The sequence below is a fragment of the Mirounga angustirostris genome, unplaced genomic scaffold (assembly GCF_029215605.1).
Source record: "Mirounga angustirostris isolate CCGP_5_RB_7025 unplaced genomic scaffold, mMirAng1.0.hap1 SCAF_6, whole genome shotgun sequence".
NCBI classification, from domain to species: Eukaryota; Metazoa; Chordata; class Mammalia; order Carnivora; family Phocidae; genus Mirounga; species Mirounga angustirostris.
Window position 1 is genome coordinate 822,503 of NW_026991714.1, and position 16,966 is coordinate 839,468.

The window sequence follows — 16,966 nt, forward strand, 5'->3', positions numbered from 1 at the left end:
ATTAATTTTGTCTTTATGCCCCCTTAAGCCTTCTAAAAGCTAAGCCAAAGCATGGCTTGAGAACAGCCATGTGGAAAGCCACTGAATGGTGAGAGCGAGCTTGTGGGAACCAGCCCGTGGGGATCCTTCCTAAGTCCCTCAACATCCCCAAGCCCCTTCACAGCCATACCCCATCCAGTTCACTTTCATCTAATCTTCTGCGTTTAGGATCCAGAGCTGAGCCCCCACCTGAACCACATGGGCTCCAGAGGGTCATATATTGGTATGTGTGAAGAAATGCTTTTCCTTCAGGTCAGGTGTCCCTAATCCTTTGGAAGAAGGGAATGAAGAAAATATACATAACTTTTAAAAACGGAAGTATAATTTACATACATAAAATTTATCCTTTTCCGTGTGTTATTCTGTGAGTTTTGACTGTATGGAGTCAAAGCACATACAGCCCTGTAACAACAGCACGTCAGGACACAGAGCACTTCCATGTCCCCAGGAAGTTCTCAGGCACTCGGCAGTCAGCTCCTTCCCCCGCACCCAGGCCGGGGCCACCACCAGGCAGCCAGCATCCGCTTCCTGCCCCCCAGCTTTGTTCTTCCCACAATGTCAAGTGAAGGGACCCAGAAGCGCGTAGTCTTCTGGGCCCAGCCTCCTCTGCGTAGGGTAGTGACTGCGAGGTTCCACTTGTGGAATCAGGAGCTCCTCGGCGTTTCTGGCCTAGCCACGTACGCTGTATGGAGCCATCCCAGTTTGCTGATCCGATCATCTGCTGAAGGGCATTTGGGCTTTGCCCAAATTGTTTTTAGCAATAACGACACAGCTGCGATGGATATAAATTTTCTCCCACAGGTAAGAAGGGCTGTTTTTCACTCCCCAAAAGCCTTAAGGAAGTGGAAAGGGTGCAGAGAGGGGCCGGGGAAAACAAGCATGCTTCCCGGGAGGCGCCAACGCTGGGCCCTCGCCCAGGGGGAGGGGGCCGCTTGGCTCCGCGCCCCGGCGCGTCCTCCCCCGAAGCTCCCCTTCCCCCCCACCCCGCTCGGCTCCGCAGAATTCACAGGCAGGCTGCAAATTCCTGGAACACGCGCGCGCACAGCACGGGTGCACGCAGGGGAGAGAGGGGCGCGGGCCCAGCCAGGTCTGGCTGCCGGCCTCGACTCACCTGCCTGGGGTCCATGGCGCCCCCGATGCATGTCCTGGGCGGGGCTGGCGGGCCGCCCCCTCCCCGCGCCGCCCCCCCGCGCGGCCGCCAGGTGCCCCCGGGTCAGCAGCGCAGCGCAGCGCAGCCTGGGCGCGCGCCGGCGGGAAGTGGCCCAATTTCGCTTTCGTTTCTTCTGAAGGCCTTCCCCTTCGGGAAGTTTCGCGGGAGGAGGGGTTGAGCCGAGCCGGCGACTCGAGCCACTCCTGTCCTTGCGGGACCGCGGGCGGGACAGCCCTTCTCCAGGCCAGCGGCCATCAACGCACGACGCGCTGTCGTGCTCAGGAGCGCAAGGGGCAGAGCGGGAGGAAGCCGAGCCTCCGGCCTCTGCCTCGGGTCCGGCGCTAGTGGGCGGCGGCGGCCAAGGGGGCGGGGGCAGGTCTCCGAAGCGCCTGGGCCCCACTGTGGACCATTTATTCACGCTCCCGGCACGTTACAGGCGGACTTAAACCGACAACAGCTTGGGCACAGCTTAGGGTCGCCACGGTTCCTCCTCCAGGCAGGGGTTAAGTCCCTCCCAGGCAGAACCTCCTTCATGGTACCACTCTGCAAGGTACGCATGATTCTCACACGACAGACGTGGAAACTGAGGCTGGAAGGGCTGATAAATCCACGCCTCGCTCTGCATCACCCCCTGGGCTCCCTCGAGTTACGCCTTGACCTCCCAAGAGAGAACTTTTTTTTTTAAAGATTTTTTATTTATTCATTCGAGACACAGAGATACAGAGAGAGAGAGAGAGAGCACGAGCGGGGGAGTGGGAGAGGGAGAAGCAGGCTCCCCACCGAGCCAGGAGCCAGACGCAGGGCTCGATCCCAGGACCCTGGGATCACGGCCAGAGCCGAAGGCAGACGCTTAACCATCTGAGCCACCCAGGTGCCCCCCCAAGAGAGAACTTATCTAGAGGGGGAAAGGCAACTGCTTTCATGATAGGCTTATACAGTTGCTCTGTTTTGTCCAAGAGATCAATTCTAGTGATAGGCAGTCCCCATCCCTCCCCAATGAGAACTTTATCTTGTGTTTCATCTGCACTTCATCCCCATTGCCTGTGAGATTCACAAGGCGGCCCCTCCCAGCATGAGGTCCAGCTGGTGTCCTTTCTCTACCATCCCCTCCGAGCATCCAGGGGTGCATCATCCCAATTTCACATTTCCAGTGCCGTGAGCTTTCTCCGTTCTGTGCCTTTGCACATTTATTCCTTGGCCTAGAATGTACTTCTTCCTGATGAAACAGTCTTGATCAAGATATTACCTCCCACGGAAGCCTCACCCCACTCTGGGCTGGGGAGTGGGTGCGGTTTGTAATTCCTTATTTTGTGCTTCTCCATGACTCAGCACGTACACTACTAGAGCACTTGCACCACCCTCAGAAAACGCCTCAGTCATTGAACAGAACTTCCCTAAGTGGGTGCCACGCAAGGTGTTAATAAGCACTGAGGATATGCATCCTCCGCTAACAGCCTGGTAGGGAAGAACGGCCCTCAACAAAGATCACAATGCGGTGAATTACTTGGTTATGTATCTGCCTTGAGTCTTCTCCTCCAGGCAGGAAACAGGTGTTATACATCCTCACATCCTCCACATAGTGACCTTCAGAGGGTTGGTTAGCTAACAGACCACTGGATAGAAAGACCAGGAATGTCCAAAGAAGAAATGGAAAAGATGGACAAACCTACAAAACAGTACTCAATACTTAACTTCACCGCATGGGGGAAATGCTCAGGAAGGCCACGGAGACTTACAGCCCTTCCTCCAGACAGGCACCTTAACCGTCGGATCAGACCAGGCGGGAGCAGCTCCTGATCTCTACAGGAAACAAGTTTCCCATCACATAGGAAGGTGTGAATATACACACCCTACAATTCAGCAATTCCACTTCCAGACCTGGATACATGTACACGGAGTTCACAGTTACCTTATTCACAACAGCTCCCAGCCTGGAAGCATCCCAGATGTCCATGAAAAGTAAAATGGGTGAAGGGTGGCATATGCCAATGATGGAATATTCTATAGCAGCAGACGTGAAAGAACTGTAACCACATGCAATAAAGTGGGTAATTATCGTAACATGATAGCGAGTGAAAGAAGTCATATAGGTCCTACCTGGTTCCACATACACGAAGTCCCAAACCAGGCAAAACTGTAGTAGGCACTGCATAAAAGCCAGGAGGGGATTACCTCTAGGGAGGAAGGAGGTGGCTACGGATATTGGCTGCTTCCCCACGGTTCATTTAAGTCACACACTTGCACTTTATGCACATTTCTGCACGGACGTGCTACACTTCACAATTTGAAAAGGTTAAAAACAACCACAAACTCTCCCTATTGTCCTTCCAGCCTGTCTCGCTATGTTCTATTTTCCACGTAAGTAAAATGTGTTAGGTCTTACCGCTGTTTTCCTACCTTCCGGCCAAACAATCCCACAGCCTTTGACCCCTCTATAAGAACTGTCTACAAAAGCCTGCACGCAGGGGAAGCTCCCTCTTAACCTGACACAGGACGCAGTGCTGACGCAGAGGGGGACACACGCTCCTGAGCGGGTCGGCGCCAGCCGTGAAACTGTCCTCCGCCCCTGCAGCTCCAGCACCCGAAGACAGTCTCAACTTCAGAAAATGCACCCAAACTGGCCCCAGTCCTCTGCTGTTAATTCACCGGTGCCTGCCCTTCCCGTGCTTCCTCTGTACGTAAAGCACTCTGAGCACACAGGTGCTCCCCTCCGGGGCCCGTGAGTGTCTGCTTGTGAAGTAACCCCAATGCCACATTCAAGTCCTCCTGTGTCCGTACACCTAGGTCTCCTTGCTAGCAGGCGCCTACATGAGAGTCACCATCTAAAATAAGGCATGCGTCCAACAGCCCCTGGCTCAGTGCTCTCAGTGCTGCCAAGATCTGGCTCCCGGTGTGCGGCTGGGAACCTGTGCTCCCCCCGATGATGGGGAAGGTTGTGTTATCATCCGGGCTTCCCGGGGTGGTTTTAGTCTCCAATCTCAGTTATCTTTGCTTTTTAACTATAAATGTTAGTCTGGCTTTGAAATGATTAATTTGAGTTGTTATGTATAACCTGACTGTGAGCAGGGATGCATATTTACAACAGTCCTTTTACTCCGTCATTTCCTATAGCCAGACCTTATGCACATATGGGCTACATCCAACTGAATCATCTATGTCCCTTCTGGAAAGCAGACGTCTGCAAACTCCTTCAATACTTGCTCAGAGAGCCACGCTGCAACAGAAACGTCCTGCCTGTGAGTGTTTGCTACTTAACTTGCAATATGTTATATAAAAAAAGTAATAAATTACTAAGTTACTTTTAACTACTAGGGCATCATTCTAGAACAGGATATGCACATAAATAAACTTTTTTTTTTTTAAGGTTTTATTTATTTCTTTGACAGAGACAGAGCACAAGCAGGGGAAGGGCAGAGGCAGAGGGAGAAGCCGACTCCCCACTGAGCAGGGAGCCCGATGTGGGGCTCGATCCCGGGACCCTGAGATCATGACCTGAGCCGAAGGCAGACGCTTAACCGCCTGAGCCACCCAGGCGGCCCAATAAACTCCTGTTCTTATCTTAACTCCTAGGAAATCCATAATAAGCAATTCATAGAGCTGCTAGGCACGCATGTATTGCCTGCCTTTTTGGTTGTCGTTTCTCTTCGATTCTTTATCACTGGGTTTTGATTTCACTGAAACAGCTACTGCTACATCAACATAATCTCAACATTCTCAGGCTCTTCCCACAATAACGCCACTTGCTTTGATAACCTGTATGGCTTTCTGCACACAGACCGGTGACTGCCCAGCGGCTGTATTTATGCTGATGTCTGGTGTTAATGACCAGACTGGCCTTTGAAGTTACAATAAGGTAAGAGATGCTGCAAGTACTCCAGAGACAGAGGTGTCTAACCGCGCCCCTACTAGCAGAAACTGCCGTACCCAATCAAAATTACCCAGTAAATGCAAGAAAAGTGGATTTACCAACTATCTACAGGCACCAGGTACTGTGATAGCAAGTGTCATCATACGTGGAAGATACAATATTGGTAACAATGTCAAAACCGTACGAGAATAATGGCTAACAGGCCCGTGCTAAATATTTCACGTGGAAGTTTAAACCATCAACACATATTTAGTCTGCTAAAACCCCACAGGATGACCTTCTTGTGACTTTATGCATCAAGCCCTGACGCTCTTAATCTGCCTCTCCTGTGCCAGACTGGCCTGGCACATGGCATATGACTGACTTCTCATCTGGCTGCTGGCCCACATTTGGGCTCCTCTGAGTCAGGGTCCAAGGGGGGGACCTCCCATTCACTCTTGCCCTCTCTTCATCCCTAGGGCCCAGCCTGCAAGTGGATGGGCTCAGTCCCAGCTTCCTCCAAGGTCGTGTCCCCATCTCCACGGTCTGCAGGAGGCAGAGGGACAGGTGCAGCTCTGCACTAGGCAGGCTTAGCCTCTGACCCTCAGCTCCGCATTGTCTCCTGGGTAAGCAGCCTGATGTCACCAACAGCCAACTGCTGAACAGCCGTTTGCCAAACAGCCAATTCCTTGAATGACCAATTTACAAAATAAACGATATGCTGACTTCACTTTTTTAAGCTGTCTAGTCTTAACTGAGCAGTTTTTAATTCTGTCTTCATAATAGTCTTAGAAGAAATGTAGTCTGCCCGTCTCGCCGTTGCTGTAGAGCTGAGCCCGAGGAGGAGACTGGGGACAGCAGAGGGGCAGAGGTTGAGGGGCTCCTGCAGAACTCTCAGTGGACTGACTTTGTGGACACTGAACTAGAGCCACTTGGAGATGCCCACAGTGCTATTCCCAAAGGGAATGAAAAAGGCTGTGCTATTCCTAACACATGTCTTTAAAAGCCTTTCCTTCAGCACTGACAAGTTCACAAACATTCCCAACTACACGCGCTGAGGAGGAGGCAAGCGGAGAGAGACTTGAAGAGGCTGACCTTGAAGACCGGAGACGCAGCCCCAAGGTAAGCAGTGCTGGCAGCCCCGGGAGCTGCAAGGGGTTCTCACTGAGAGCCCCTGCCGGGAGCCCAGCCCACAGTGCAGATTTCAGCTCTCTGGCCTCCAGGACTCTGCTGTTTGGAGCTGCCGAATTTGCAGTAGTTTGTACTGCGGTTCTGGGAAATGAACACAGCATCCCTGACGGTCAGGGCAAACCAGGGAGCTGAGTGCACAGGGGCAGAGGCCTTACTCTGTAGCCAGGGATCTGTGCATCAGAGGGGACATGTGCACAGCCCCGTCTCCACTTGTTAGTTAGACCAAACAGTACACCTTTCGCATTACTGTCCAGCAGAATTAGTCTTCTGTTTTCATTTGAAAAAATATAACAATAAACCAACAGCCAATATCATATTTAAAATGGGTTAGGCATTCCCACTGAATGAGAAAATAAGGAGGGCCACCATTACTACTCTGATCTTATTTCTTCAATTCTGAGACGCACCCCTAACATTTCTGATACTGTAATGTGAATTACAGTGTGTGGTAGCCCCCCAAAGCTATTTTTGAATCAGTAGCATGTTCTACGCTCAACAGTCTTAGAATGAAAGAAATACGGTATTAAAATTGTTTTGGAAATGCTAGCATCTAATGGAAAACAGAAATATTAGGTAAACTTAAAAGTGAAGAGAAAACAGATATGTGCAGATAATACCAAAACTCTTAATTGATTGCAGGATGAAAAACTCTTAGAAACCAATGGCAGTCAAGGAATATGGCTGGATGTAAGAAAAATACACAAAACACAACTTCTTCCTTATATGTAGGATAAAAATACTACATTCTTTTTTTTTTTTTTAAAGATTTTATTTATTTTATTTGAGACACAGAGAATGAGAGACAGAGAGCATGAGAGGGGGGAGGGTCAGAAGGAGAAGCAGACTCCCCACCGAGCAGGGAGCCCGATGCGGGACTCGATCCAGGGACTCCAGGATCATGACCTGAGCCGAAGGCAGTCGCTTAACCAACTGAGCCACCCAGGCGCCCAAAAATACTACATTCTTAATAGCAAATAAAACATTTAAAAAAAAGGAGAGAGAAACATCTAGGAATAATCTCAAGGAACATGCCCAGCCTACATGTGGAAAAGTATAAAACTCTGCTGAAGAACGTATGTCTTAAATAGAAGGATCACCAACCCCAAATGTGACGGCGGAACAGTTTATGAATGCCAACAAGAGCCAAATTCAGTAACGGTTTACTGCAAATTCTAATGAGGTGAGAGCAGTAAGGAGTGGATATCTGACAAAATGATTAGAAAGAAGACAGTTATGCTAATTAATTCAGGGCTGAGGTGGTATCCTGCAAGAACGGAGTACAGACTGGCAGAGCAGAACCACATTCCCTAAATAGACCTCAGTGTGTGTACGGGTCCAGTGCACGATGGGAAGCCGAGAGCAGCAGTGAGGGGAAGAAGGTATGTCAAAACATGGAGCTCAGCCAATTCGTTGGCTTTTTTGGGGAAAAAGTCTATTTAGAGCCTTGCCTTATATTAATAAGCCAGAATAAATTACAAATGGATTAAAGGATTATCTGTATTTCAAATAAAAACACTAAAAAACAAAGTCAGTATGTATGACTTATTTCACAGCAATGGAAGATATCAGAAAGGAGAAGGACATCTGTTCGCTGCAGATAAGTTTTGTACTTCAAAGAATATGGCATTGTTTGAAAACAAGTTTGAAAATGTCTTGTAACACCACGCAAACAGAGAGGGAGCACTTTCCACACATGCCGACCAGAGGTCCCAGGCATCTGCGTATGCCAGGTATTCAGACAACACAGCACACACAGGGCTCAGCGGGCCAGCCCTGCGCTTTACCCCATAGCCCCACGATCACCTGGGAGACGGGGGCGCTACTGCTGTCCCCAGGCTGCAGAGGAGGAAACTGAGGCTGAGCCCAGCTATTCAGGTTGTTCAAGGTAACACAGCCAGCAGGATCCAGACACAGGCATTCCGCTCCCAAGCCGGTGCTCCCGGCCTCTACGCTAAGCTACCCCCACTAAAACGCAGTCAACAGAAAGGCAATCACACACACGCAGACACACACAGGTACAAACGCCTGTCAAACACTTGGGAAAATACTCAATCATACTAATAACTAACGACATGAAAATGTAGTATGCTCTACGTCTTCATTCATAAAACTGGTAATAAAAAATGAGATTACTCAGTGCTAGTTGGGGACTCCATGCTTACCTTCACAATCTAATCTTGGACTCTAGGAATCCACTCTGGCCCTATCCAAAATGTTCTCAAATATGATTAGGTCACGGCCATCTCCCTTCTTTAAACCCCTTATGGCTACCCACTGGTTTTTGGATAAAGGCCCAATGTCCTAACAAGGCCTGCAGTATGCCCCCACTTCCTGGCTAAACCTCCCCTAACCAGACCTCACAAAAGTCACCTTCCATTCTGTTTGTCCAACAGTCACAGAGCACTCCTGCAGCCTTGAAAAAGCCAAGTCACGCACTGTTTTCTCCCTCAGTCCTGTCCCTACACCAGAGGGCAGAAGGCACATAAAATTCACAGTACCCATAACTGTAGGAAAGGTTTCTTCATGGTCTTCATCACCAGTTGTAGCTACATATTTGCAAGACCATTTGATTACTCATAATGTCTGTCTGTCCTGAGCAGTGCGAGTCTTAGGCCCCCGTGACCCAGCCTAGTGCTTTGGCAATAGAAGGTGCTCAACAGATATCTGTAGAGTAAGTATACGTCAATGACTGGATCAAAGAAAGGGGCGGGGAGAGGAAACCAGGAGAGGAGGAGAAATAGGCACTTTATATACTGGCAGTTAAGACCAAGGATGGCTTCCACTGTTTTATAAGGTAACTGGATGTTGTGTGTCAAATGTCTTGAATGTCTGTAACCTCAGTTAATAGTCAATAACCATTATTATTAATAACATAGTCCTAGGGGCATCTGGGTGGCTCAGTCATTTGCGGGTCTGAGTCTTGTTCTCAGCTCAGGTTCTGATCTCAGGGTCATGAGTTTAAGCCCTGTGTTGGGCTCCCCACTGGGCATGGAGCCTACTTAAAAAAAATGTAATCCTATTACTAGTTATTAATAAACATAATAAAATCATAAAAATCTATGTTGGGAAAGAGAATTGGAAATCTAGTATAAAAAGTTACATTTGCTACAGCATGGTTTGCAACAGGAAAAAACCTGAAAAGAGCTTTAATGCCTCCAGCTGGAGATATGGTCATGTAGATTCTGGAATGACCATGAATTATACAACACGTTAACAGTGGTATTTACAGAGTTAATGCCATGGAACATGTTTAAATCATAATAAGTGAGCAGAGAACAGAACATGAAATTGAAAATAGAGAGTAATTTTAGCTTTGGGAAACAATATGCCTAAGTGCCAGGTACTGCTGACCCGCTGCCCTACAACTAAGCCTTTCTTTTTTAAGATTTTATTTATTTATCGAGAGAGAGAGAGAATGAGAGGGGGAGGGTCAGAGGGAGAGGCAGACTCCCCGCCAAGCAGGGAGCCCGATGTGGGGCTCGATCCTGGGACCCTGGGATCATGACCTGAGCCGAAGGCAGACGCTTAACGACTGAGCCACCCAGGCACCCCCTTTTTTTTTAAAAAAAGATTTTATTTATTTGAGAGAGAGAGAATGAGAGAGAGCACATGAGAGGGGTTAGGGTCAGAGGGAGAAGCAGACTCCCCGCCGAGCAGGGAGCCCGATGCGGGACTCGATCCCGGGACTCCAGGATCATGACCTGAGCCGAAGGCAGTCGCTTAACCAACTGAGCCACCCAGTCACCCGGGAGGCAGTTACTTTTCTTTTCTTTTTTTTTTTTAAAGATTTATTTATTTATTTATTTATTTGAGAGAGCGAGAATGAGAGAGAGAGAGAGAGAGTACATGAGAGGGGGGAGGGTCAGAGGGAGAAGCAGGCTCCTCACTGAGCAAGGAGCCCGATGCGGGACTCGATCCCGGGACTCCAGGATCATGACCCGAGCCGAAGGCAGTCGCTTAACCGACTGAGCCACCCAGGCGCCCACTAAGCCTTCCTTTCTGAGACAGCCCTGATTCTGTCCACTTTCCTGAGGCCAGGCTCCCTCCCCAGACCCAGGGGGAGGACTGTCATTAGTCTAATAACCTCCTCTGGGCGATCCATTTTTCTTGCCAGTGATACATGTGACAGCTCTGACCAAGAACACACAGCAAGCTGTCCAGGTTTCCCGTGATGAAGGTCCCTGCTGCGGACAGGTGATGCCCTAAGACGGCGGAGTGGAGGGCTGGCTGAACCAACCAAGGCCACAGCCAGCAAGTCTGTGGTGTCAGCAACACAGCGCTGCGTGAAACACACCAACGTGTGCGGATGCATAGGATTACCAGTGATTTTACTCATTTCAGAGTTTCCTACAATTGTCAAGTTTTCTATGAGAAAGCATCTATCACCCCAAAAATGGGGGGGGTCAGTAAGAATAAAAAGATAAGTACAGATGGCATGAAACTTGCCCTCAAGAAGCTCCGAGTCTAGTCATGGAAGCAGCCATGTAAGTAAATGATTAAAATGCCACGTGGTAACACTGTGAGACACCACAGCACTCCCCAGCTATGGGCACGGCCAAAATAAAACCCTCACGGTATCTGAACTGGGTGAGGGTTGGGAGCAACCGGAACTCTCGGACGCCGCGGGCGGCAACCTGAAATGGAGCCGCTGTTTGGGACGCTGCTCGGCAGTTCCGTCCAAGGCCAAGCATACAACTACCCTCATCCCAGCAACTACACCCCCGGGTACGTACCAAGGAAAATACAAAGACATGGCCACAAAGAGACTGACGTAAGACTGTTCAGAGCCGGGAGTAAGACGCGGAAAGGGGGAGCTGTTGCCTAATGGGTAGGGTCTCAGGTTTACAAGAGAAAAAGTTCCAGGTGGTTCACAATGCAAATGTAGGTAACTGCTGCACTGTATGCCTGCAAACGGTAAGACAGTAAATCTCAGGCTATGTGCTTTGTACCTCAATAAAAAAGAAGAAGAAAAAATTCATAGACTTATTCTTAAAAGCCCTAAGCTGGAAACAAACCAAACGTCCGTCACGAGGCGGGTGCATCAACTGATGTATATTCACACAGAGGGCAACGTTTGAGCCCAAATGAAAGAAGCCACGCACAGAAGGAGGTGTTGCAGAATCCCATTTATGTGAGATTTTAGAGCAGCAGAACTAGTCTATGGGGATGACAGACTACTCAGAGCAGTGGTGGCCTCTGGGGACAGGGATGACTAGGAAGGGGCGTGAGGGAACTTTCTGGGGTGATGGAAGGGTTTTATTTTCCTGATTTGGATGGTGACTGAATGGGTATATATTTGTCGTATTTGTCCATATTCGCCGAAATATTTGCTGTCTATTGTATGTAATTGTATCGTAATAAAAAAGAGTCTCAGGGAAACAGTGGGCTGAGGGAACTGGAAGGGGCTAAACTCATCCTCTTGGCTACACGCCAAAGAGCTGCCAGTGGGACGAGACAGATCAGCAGCCACAGATAAACACTGTCCCTGCGGCGGTTCATGGATACGCCAAGAACATAACATTGTGAGAACTTTACATACATTTTAACCTCAGTTCCACAGCACAAGCTTTGATATTCTAATAAATTACTTTAAAAAGGAAAAATATACGATATATACACTAATGTAATGTAAAATAAAACATAGGCCTTCATCTAATTCAAACTGGTTTTATTTAAAACATTACACAATATTTTCATCAAATATTTCGTTAAAATTGGAAATAAAACGGATGATTAGCTTTATAAGGTAATAAAAAAGCAAAACATAAAATACTATAATACAGAATGAAGAAGAAAAGCTTACAAGCAAAGGAAGAAATCAGAAAGTACAAAATTTGTCTACAGAATAATGAAAAATAGGTTTTGTATGTTTAATGAAAAAGCCAAAATTTTTTAGGATTTTTTAGATGGCAAACAACAAATTAGAAAAATATTCACAGCAAATAAAGTTTTTTGTTTGTTTTTATCATGAGCACATACTCAGGTTTTTTTAGGGAATTTGAATAATTTATAAAAAAAATAAATGCAATTAAGTGACTAGACAAATACTGAGAATTTAAAAAATAGAAATAAAAATGATAAGCATATGCAAAAAGAATTCAAACTTAATCATAACAAAAGATGCAAATTAAAGCCAGACAATGTAGCAAAGCTTTTCCTTTTTTAGTTAAAATACCCAGTCTGGGGTAGGCAGGCTGGGGCAGGCACAGGGAGCGCTGGGTGTGGACACGGGGACTCACTTTTCTGGAAGCGTCTCAGGACTACGCCTGCTCCGTGCACCGCAGCAGGTGGAGGTAAGTGTGGGCTGAAACACTAGCCCCTGCCTCCCCAAGTCTCCAATGCTACCAGAACTTGTTAAAAGAAGAAACAAAAGGGAGTGGGCACGGGTCGGGTTCCTGGAAGGGAAGGCACAGTAACCTGGGAAGACGGACGTGCTCTGCGGGGTGCTGGGCACAGATGTGGGCCTTCCCTGGGAGAGGCCGGAAGACTAACACCTGAGCAACCCTGTCCTGCCAGCAGCCCCCCAACCCCCCCCAACCCCCAACCCGGGCAGGGCAGCTCTGTGTCCCTGGGATCGGTGGCGGGTGCAGCAGAAGCACCCTGGCCACAGGAGGGGAAAGGAGGAATGGACAGGCATGCAGAGCATGGCTGCATCTGGGTGACAACCAAACGACCACACACACAGGGAGGTCTATATATCCACACTGTGTACATGCACATAGGTACGTAGATACACTTTCATTTCTTTAATGACCACAACTAAAACCCTCCTCAGGAAGGAGGTATGTAACACAGGCAGTAGGTCCACCTCTGGAGGGTGAGATGAGCTGCATGGACGGGTCTCATTCCTTGCAGAATTTTCTAATTGGGATTTTTTCCCCAAAGATTTTAAGTAATCTCCACACCCAACGTGGGGCTAGAACTCTGCTCTCCCCCAAGAGTTGACCGCTCCTCTGAGCCAGGCAGGCGTCCCTCTAATTGGGATTTTTTAGTGTTTCTTGAGTGTTTTGGTATTTAAAAAGAAAAAAAAGTTTTAAAGTTCACAACCCTTGTTCCCAAAACTCCAGTCGAAGAATGAATTATTTATAAAAGGCTTAGGACAGTGCCTGGCACCTTGTAAGTGCTCAAATAAATGTTTTAAAAATAAATACCCTAAGGAAAAGGACTCAAACTATGGAAAAAGCCTCCCTATACAACCTATCACAGTTCGGAAAGGGTTGAGTATGGAGGGAAACATTTCACAGGGTGGAATTCCATGTGGCTTCTCCTTGGGGCCTGACCCTTGGCCTCTGCAGGGACCTGGGGAGAGGTTCTGCCTTTCCAGGGTGGGCTTGCAGTACTGGAGTTTACAGAATTTACAGTGAGAACTGTATCTATCGTGCAGACTGGAATCCTCATCAACACGATGTCAGCGTTTTCTCCCTGTGGGCAGATTTTCATTCATTCATTTAATAAACATTTATTAAGCACAAAGCACGTGCAGGCACTGTCCTAGGTCCTAGAGACACAGCAGTAAATGAAACAAAACCTCTTTTCCTCGTTATTTTCATGAAGTTGATGTTCTAACAAGGAGAGACAGGCAATAAACAAATCAATATACATCAACTGCTTGTAAGTGCTAAGAAGAGAAATAATGCCAACTAAGGATGGGAGTGATCAAATCAGGTGTTTACCCATGAACAGGAGAGAAGGGGGCCTCACTCACTGATGGAGGTCCAGGACGGCTTCTGGGAGAAGCATGACCTGAGTCCAGAAGGCAGTCAGTGGGACGAAGCTGCGGGAAGGGTCAGGAGGCTCAGGGTCAGCGCCACCACACAGCAAAACTCGAGGGACACACGACACCGGGGGGATTCGTTCCAGCCGGAAGGCTGTGGAAGGGCCCCAAAGAGGTGGGATATGAGCACGTGCACACACGCATACAGTGGGCATCCCACGTGGTTATGGACCAGTTTACTCCTTCATCCCAGGAGTGGGCCTGTGACAGACCTGACCAAGCATGGCATCCCTGTCTCCTTGGCCACTGAGATTAGTTTACAATGCAGGAGAACTGTAAAGTCACCGGCTTGGGGCTGCCAGTGTTCAGCTTTTTCAGCATGTCTAGAGAAGGCAGCAGGAGAAAATGAGGCCAATAAACAAAAAGGAGCAGAGAAAGGCAGGGCCAAGAGAGTCTTCATGACATTCTTTGAGCCTTATGATCCAGCCATACCTGAAGCTCATCTTTGGACTTCCTAGTTAAATGATCACAAGGGGTTGGGGGGACTCTTTTTTGCTTAAGTTAGTTTACACTGGGTTTCTGCCATTCGCAACTGGATTAATATACCCTTTTTTGGGGGAAAGAGCTTCACTGTGTATGTGGTGGTGATGGGGTACAAGGGTAATGGAGGATAGATTATGTGAGAGTTTCTCCCATTAAGTTTGATAAAGACAGTGAAAGAGGTGGCTTTGAGGCACCTGGGAGGATTTAGAAGCAGCAATGACAGGTCCTTGGGTGTGCGTGTAAGTTACAGTCTATATGGATGAGTAATATAAACCTGTGAGTTTATATAATCCACTGTATGGCCCTAAGTCATCTTCAGAGAACTAACACAGAACAGCTGATCAAAGACACCAAGAATTATCTATTTAAAACCAGTTTACTATTCCCACATTAATGCACATCAGTCACAGGTCTTTCCCAAATATTTAATGTTGCCACAAACTTAATATTTTGAACTCTTTACCCTATACCAAACAATCATCCAGTGTTCTCCAGAAAACTTAATTCAGGCGGCTAGACCCATTACGGTCCAATTCTAACAGATGTTTAAGCAAAATAAACTGCTGTATCTCAAGAGATCACTACAGATGCCCAAAGCTCAGATCCTCTTGTTCACATATTTGAAAACTCTAATGAGTTGGTCACAGATAATAATACCAACCTCAGACTAAAATACAGCTTCAAATCTTTAAATCCATGAACAAGAAAGATGTTCCTATTACACCATTACCATATAAGAACAGCTAGCTAAGGAAGCCTTTGTGTATTAAGCAATGGGTCTCATTCCGGCAGAAATAACAATACCTCAAGATTTTTTCTTCTTTCCACAGGTATTTACCAAATACCTACTGTGTGCCCACGATCCCAGCACTGTGTGCCCATGAGCCTTTCCTTTTTCTCTGGGTGAAAAGGCCAAATCTCGGTTCACATCTGGACAATGCTGGGTAAAATGTAAAATAAAAGATAATTTATCACTGAACAATTTGAAATATTATTCTTTCAGCAAATCCTGGCCCTCTGAACTCTGCTTATGCTTCCCTTGCCCCACTACCCCAGGTTCACGATGTTAGGACCGCAGTCACTGAGAAATAAGCCCGAGAAGCCTGGGTTCCAGTTCCAGTTCTGCCATTAATCAGTGTCGGGATTTTGGCCGAGACTAATCTGGATCTAAACAATGGGGATATGCTTACTTATTGCACTGGGCTGCAGGAGGTATTAAATCAGAGGATGTGGGCGCCTGGGTGGCTCAGTTGGTTAAGCGTCTGCCTTCGGCTCAGGTCATGATCCCAGGGTCCTGGGATCGAGTCCCACATCGGGCTCCCGGCTCAGCGGGGAGCCTGCTTCTCCCTCTGACCCTTGCCCCTCTCATGCTGTTTCTCTCTCGCTCTCTAAAAAATAAATAAAATCTTTAAAAATAAATAAATAAATAAATCAGCGGGTGTGAAGTGTTCTCTACAGTGTGAGGCACACAGCAAGTGCTCAATAAAGAGAAGCTGTAACTAAATGAGGCCTTAACCTCTTTCCAGTTCTAAAATTTTATGAGGTCTTTAGTAGAGAAATGATGGATTTTGAGATTCCTCCTTCTACACCCCCCCCCCCCCGTCCGCTTCATCACATCTGGCAGAACAGCAAACACCCAAAATAGCAAAAGGTCCCCCCTTCCCAATCAGCTGTACCCACGGGAAGCCTTCAGCAAGGGAGCAAGTTCAAGCGCCTGGGTGCCGTTCCCTTACTAATATAGCTGGACACTCCAAAGTCTGACAATAGCCCCGCGAGGTGGATGTGATTACCCTCATTTGGTCGGTAAGCGCAAGCAGGGGAAGTTCAGTAACTCACTGGGCGTTACACAGACGGCAAACGGCAGACCTGACTGCAAAGTTCATGCCCATGTCCACTCTGACTCCTCCGCTTCCCATACAGCAAGCACGCAACTGTTTGTTTGAATAACGAAAAAGGTATTTCGGGGGCTCTGAGACGACGGGACGAGCCTTCTTGGGTGAAGGAAGAAGCCGGCCCATCACCCTCGCCTGCTCGACCATCTGAGGCTCCCGCGTCCCGCGCTCCCCGCGACCTACCGCCTCCCCGCCGGCGGCAGCACAGGCCTGCGGTGCGGGCGTGCTGCCTGAGCGGCTCGGCCTCCGCCGGGGCTGCCCCGCGCCGCACTCCAGACCCAGCGGCAGGCATCGCTTTCCCCAAGGCAAGGCTCCCAAACTCGGGCGTCACACGCAACCCCTGCGGCGGGCTTACCCTCCGGCGGGCCCGAGAAGCACGCCGAGCGACGGCGGGCGGAGGACAGGCGCTGACGCAACGAGGCCTCCTGCAGCGGCGCCAGGCCGAGGCACCGCGCGGCGGCCGCGGCCCGCAGCCGGCGGTCCGCGGCGGACGCCCACGCCTTCCCCGCGGGGGGCGCGCAGGGGCCGCGCGGGCTGCCCGGGGCCGCGGTGCGGGCGCAGGCGGCCCCGGCCGGGAGGCGCAGGGCGGC

The 16,966-nt window shown here is 48.7% G+C and overlaps 1 protein-coding gene and 1 long non-coding RNA gene across 15 annotated transcripts in view; one reads left to right on the forward strand and one right to left on the reverse strand.

Moving 5' to 3' along the window:
* The window catches only part of ADAR (adenosine deaminase RNA specific), a 39,548-nt gene that overhangs the window by 22,152 nt on the left and 430 nt on the right, over positions 1–16,966 (reverse strand). The window contains exon 1 of one of the 10 annotated variants that reach the window (XM_064593635.1): positions 16,732–16,915. The exons of 1 other annotated variant lie outside the window; for it this stretch is intronic. Coding sequence is in view for 3 of the 9 variants with exons in the window: in XM_064593638.1 (XP_064449708.1) it covers positions 1,151–1,165 (15 nt within the window). In the remaining 6 variants the exon portion in view is untranslated. Of the gene's footprint in view, positions 1–1,150; positions 1,428–16,731; positions 16,916–16,966 lie in introns of those variants that run through there. 8 more of the 10 variants (XM_064593637.1, XM_064593634.1, XM_064593636.1 and 5 more) reach the window with 8 other exon arrangements.
* Positions 519–11,883, forward strand: LOC123845745 (uncharacterized). 5 transcript variants are annotated; one of them, XR_010412116.1, is made up of 4 exons: positions 519–840; positions 4,301–5,662; positions 5,823–6,158; positions 10,342–11,883. It is a non-coding gene; the product is annotated as an uncharacterized LOC123845745 (long non-coding RNA). The 5 variants fall into 5 exon arrangements; XR_010412118.1 differs by having other exon boundaries at positions 4,301–5,042; positions 5,516–6,158; XR_010412117.1 differs by having other exon boundaries at positions 4,301–4,425; positions 4,576–6,158.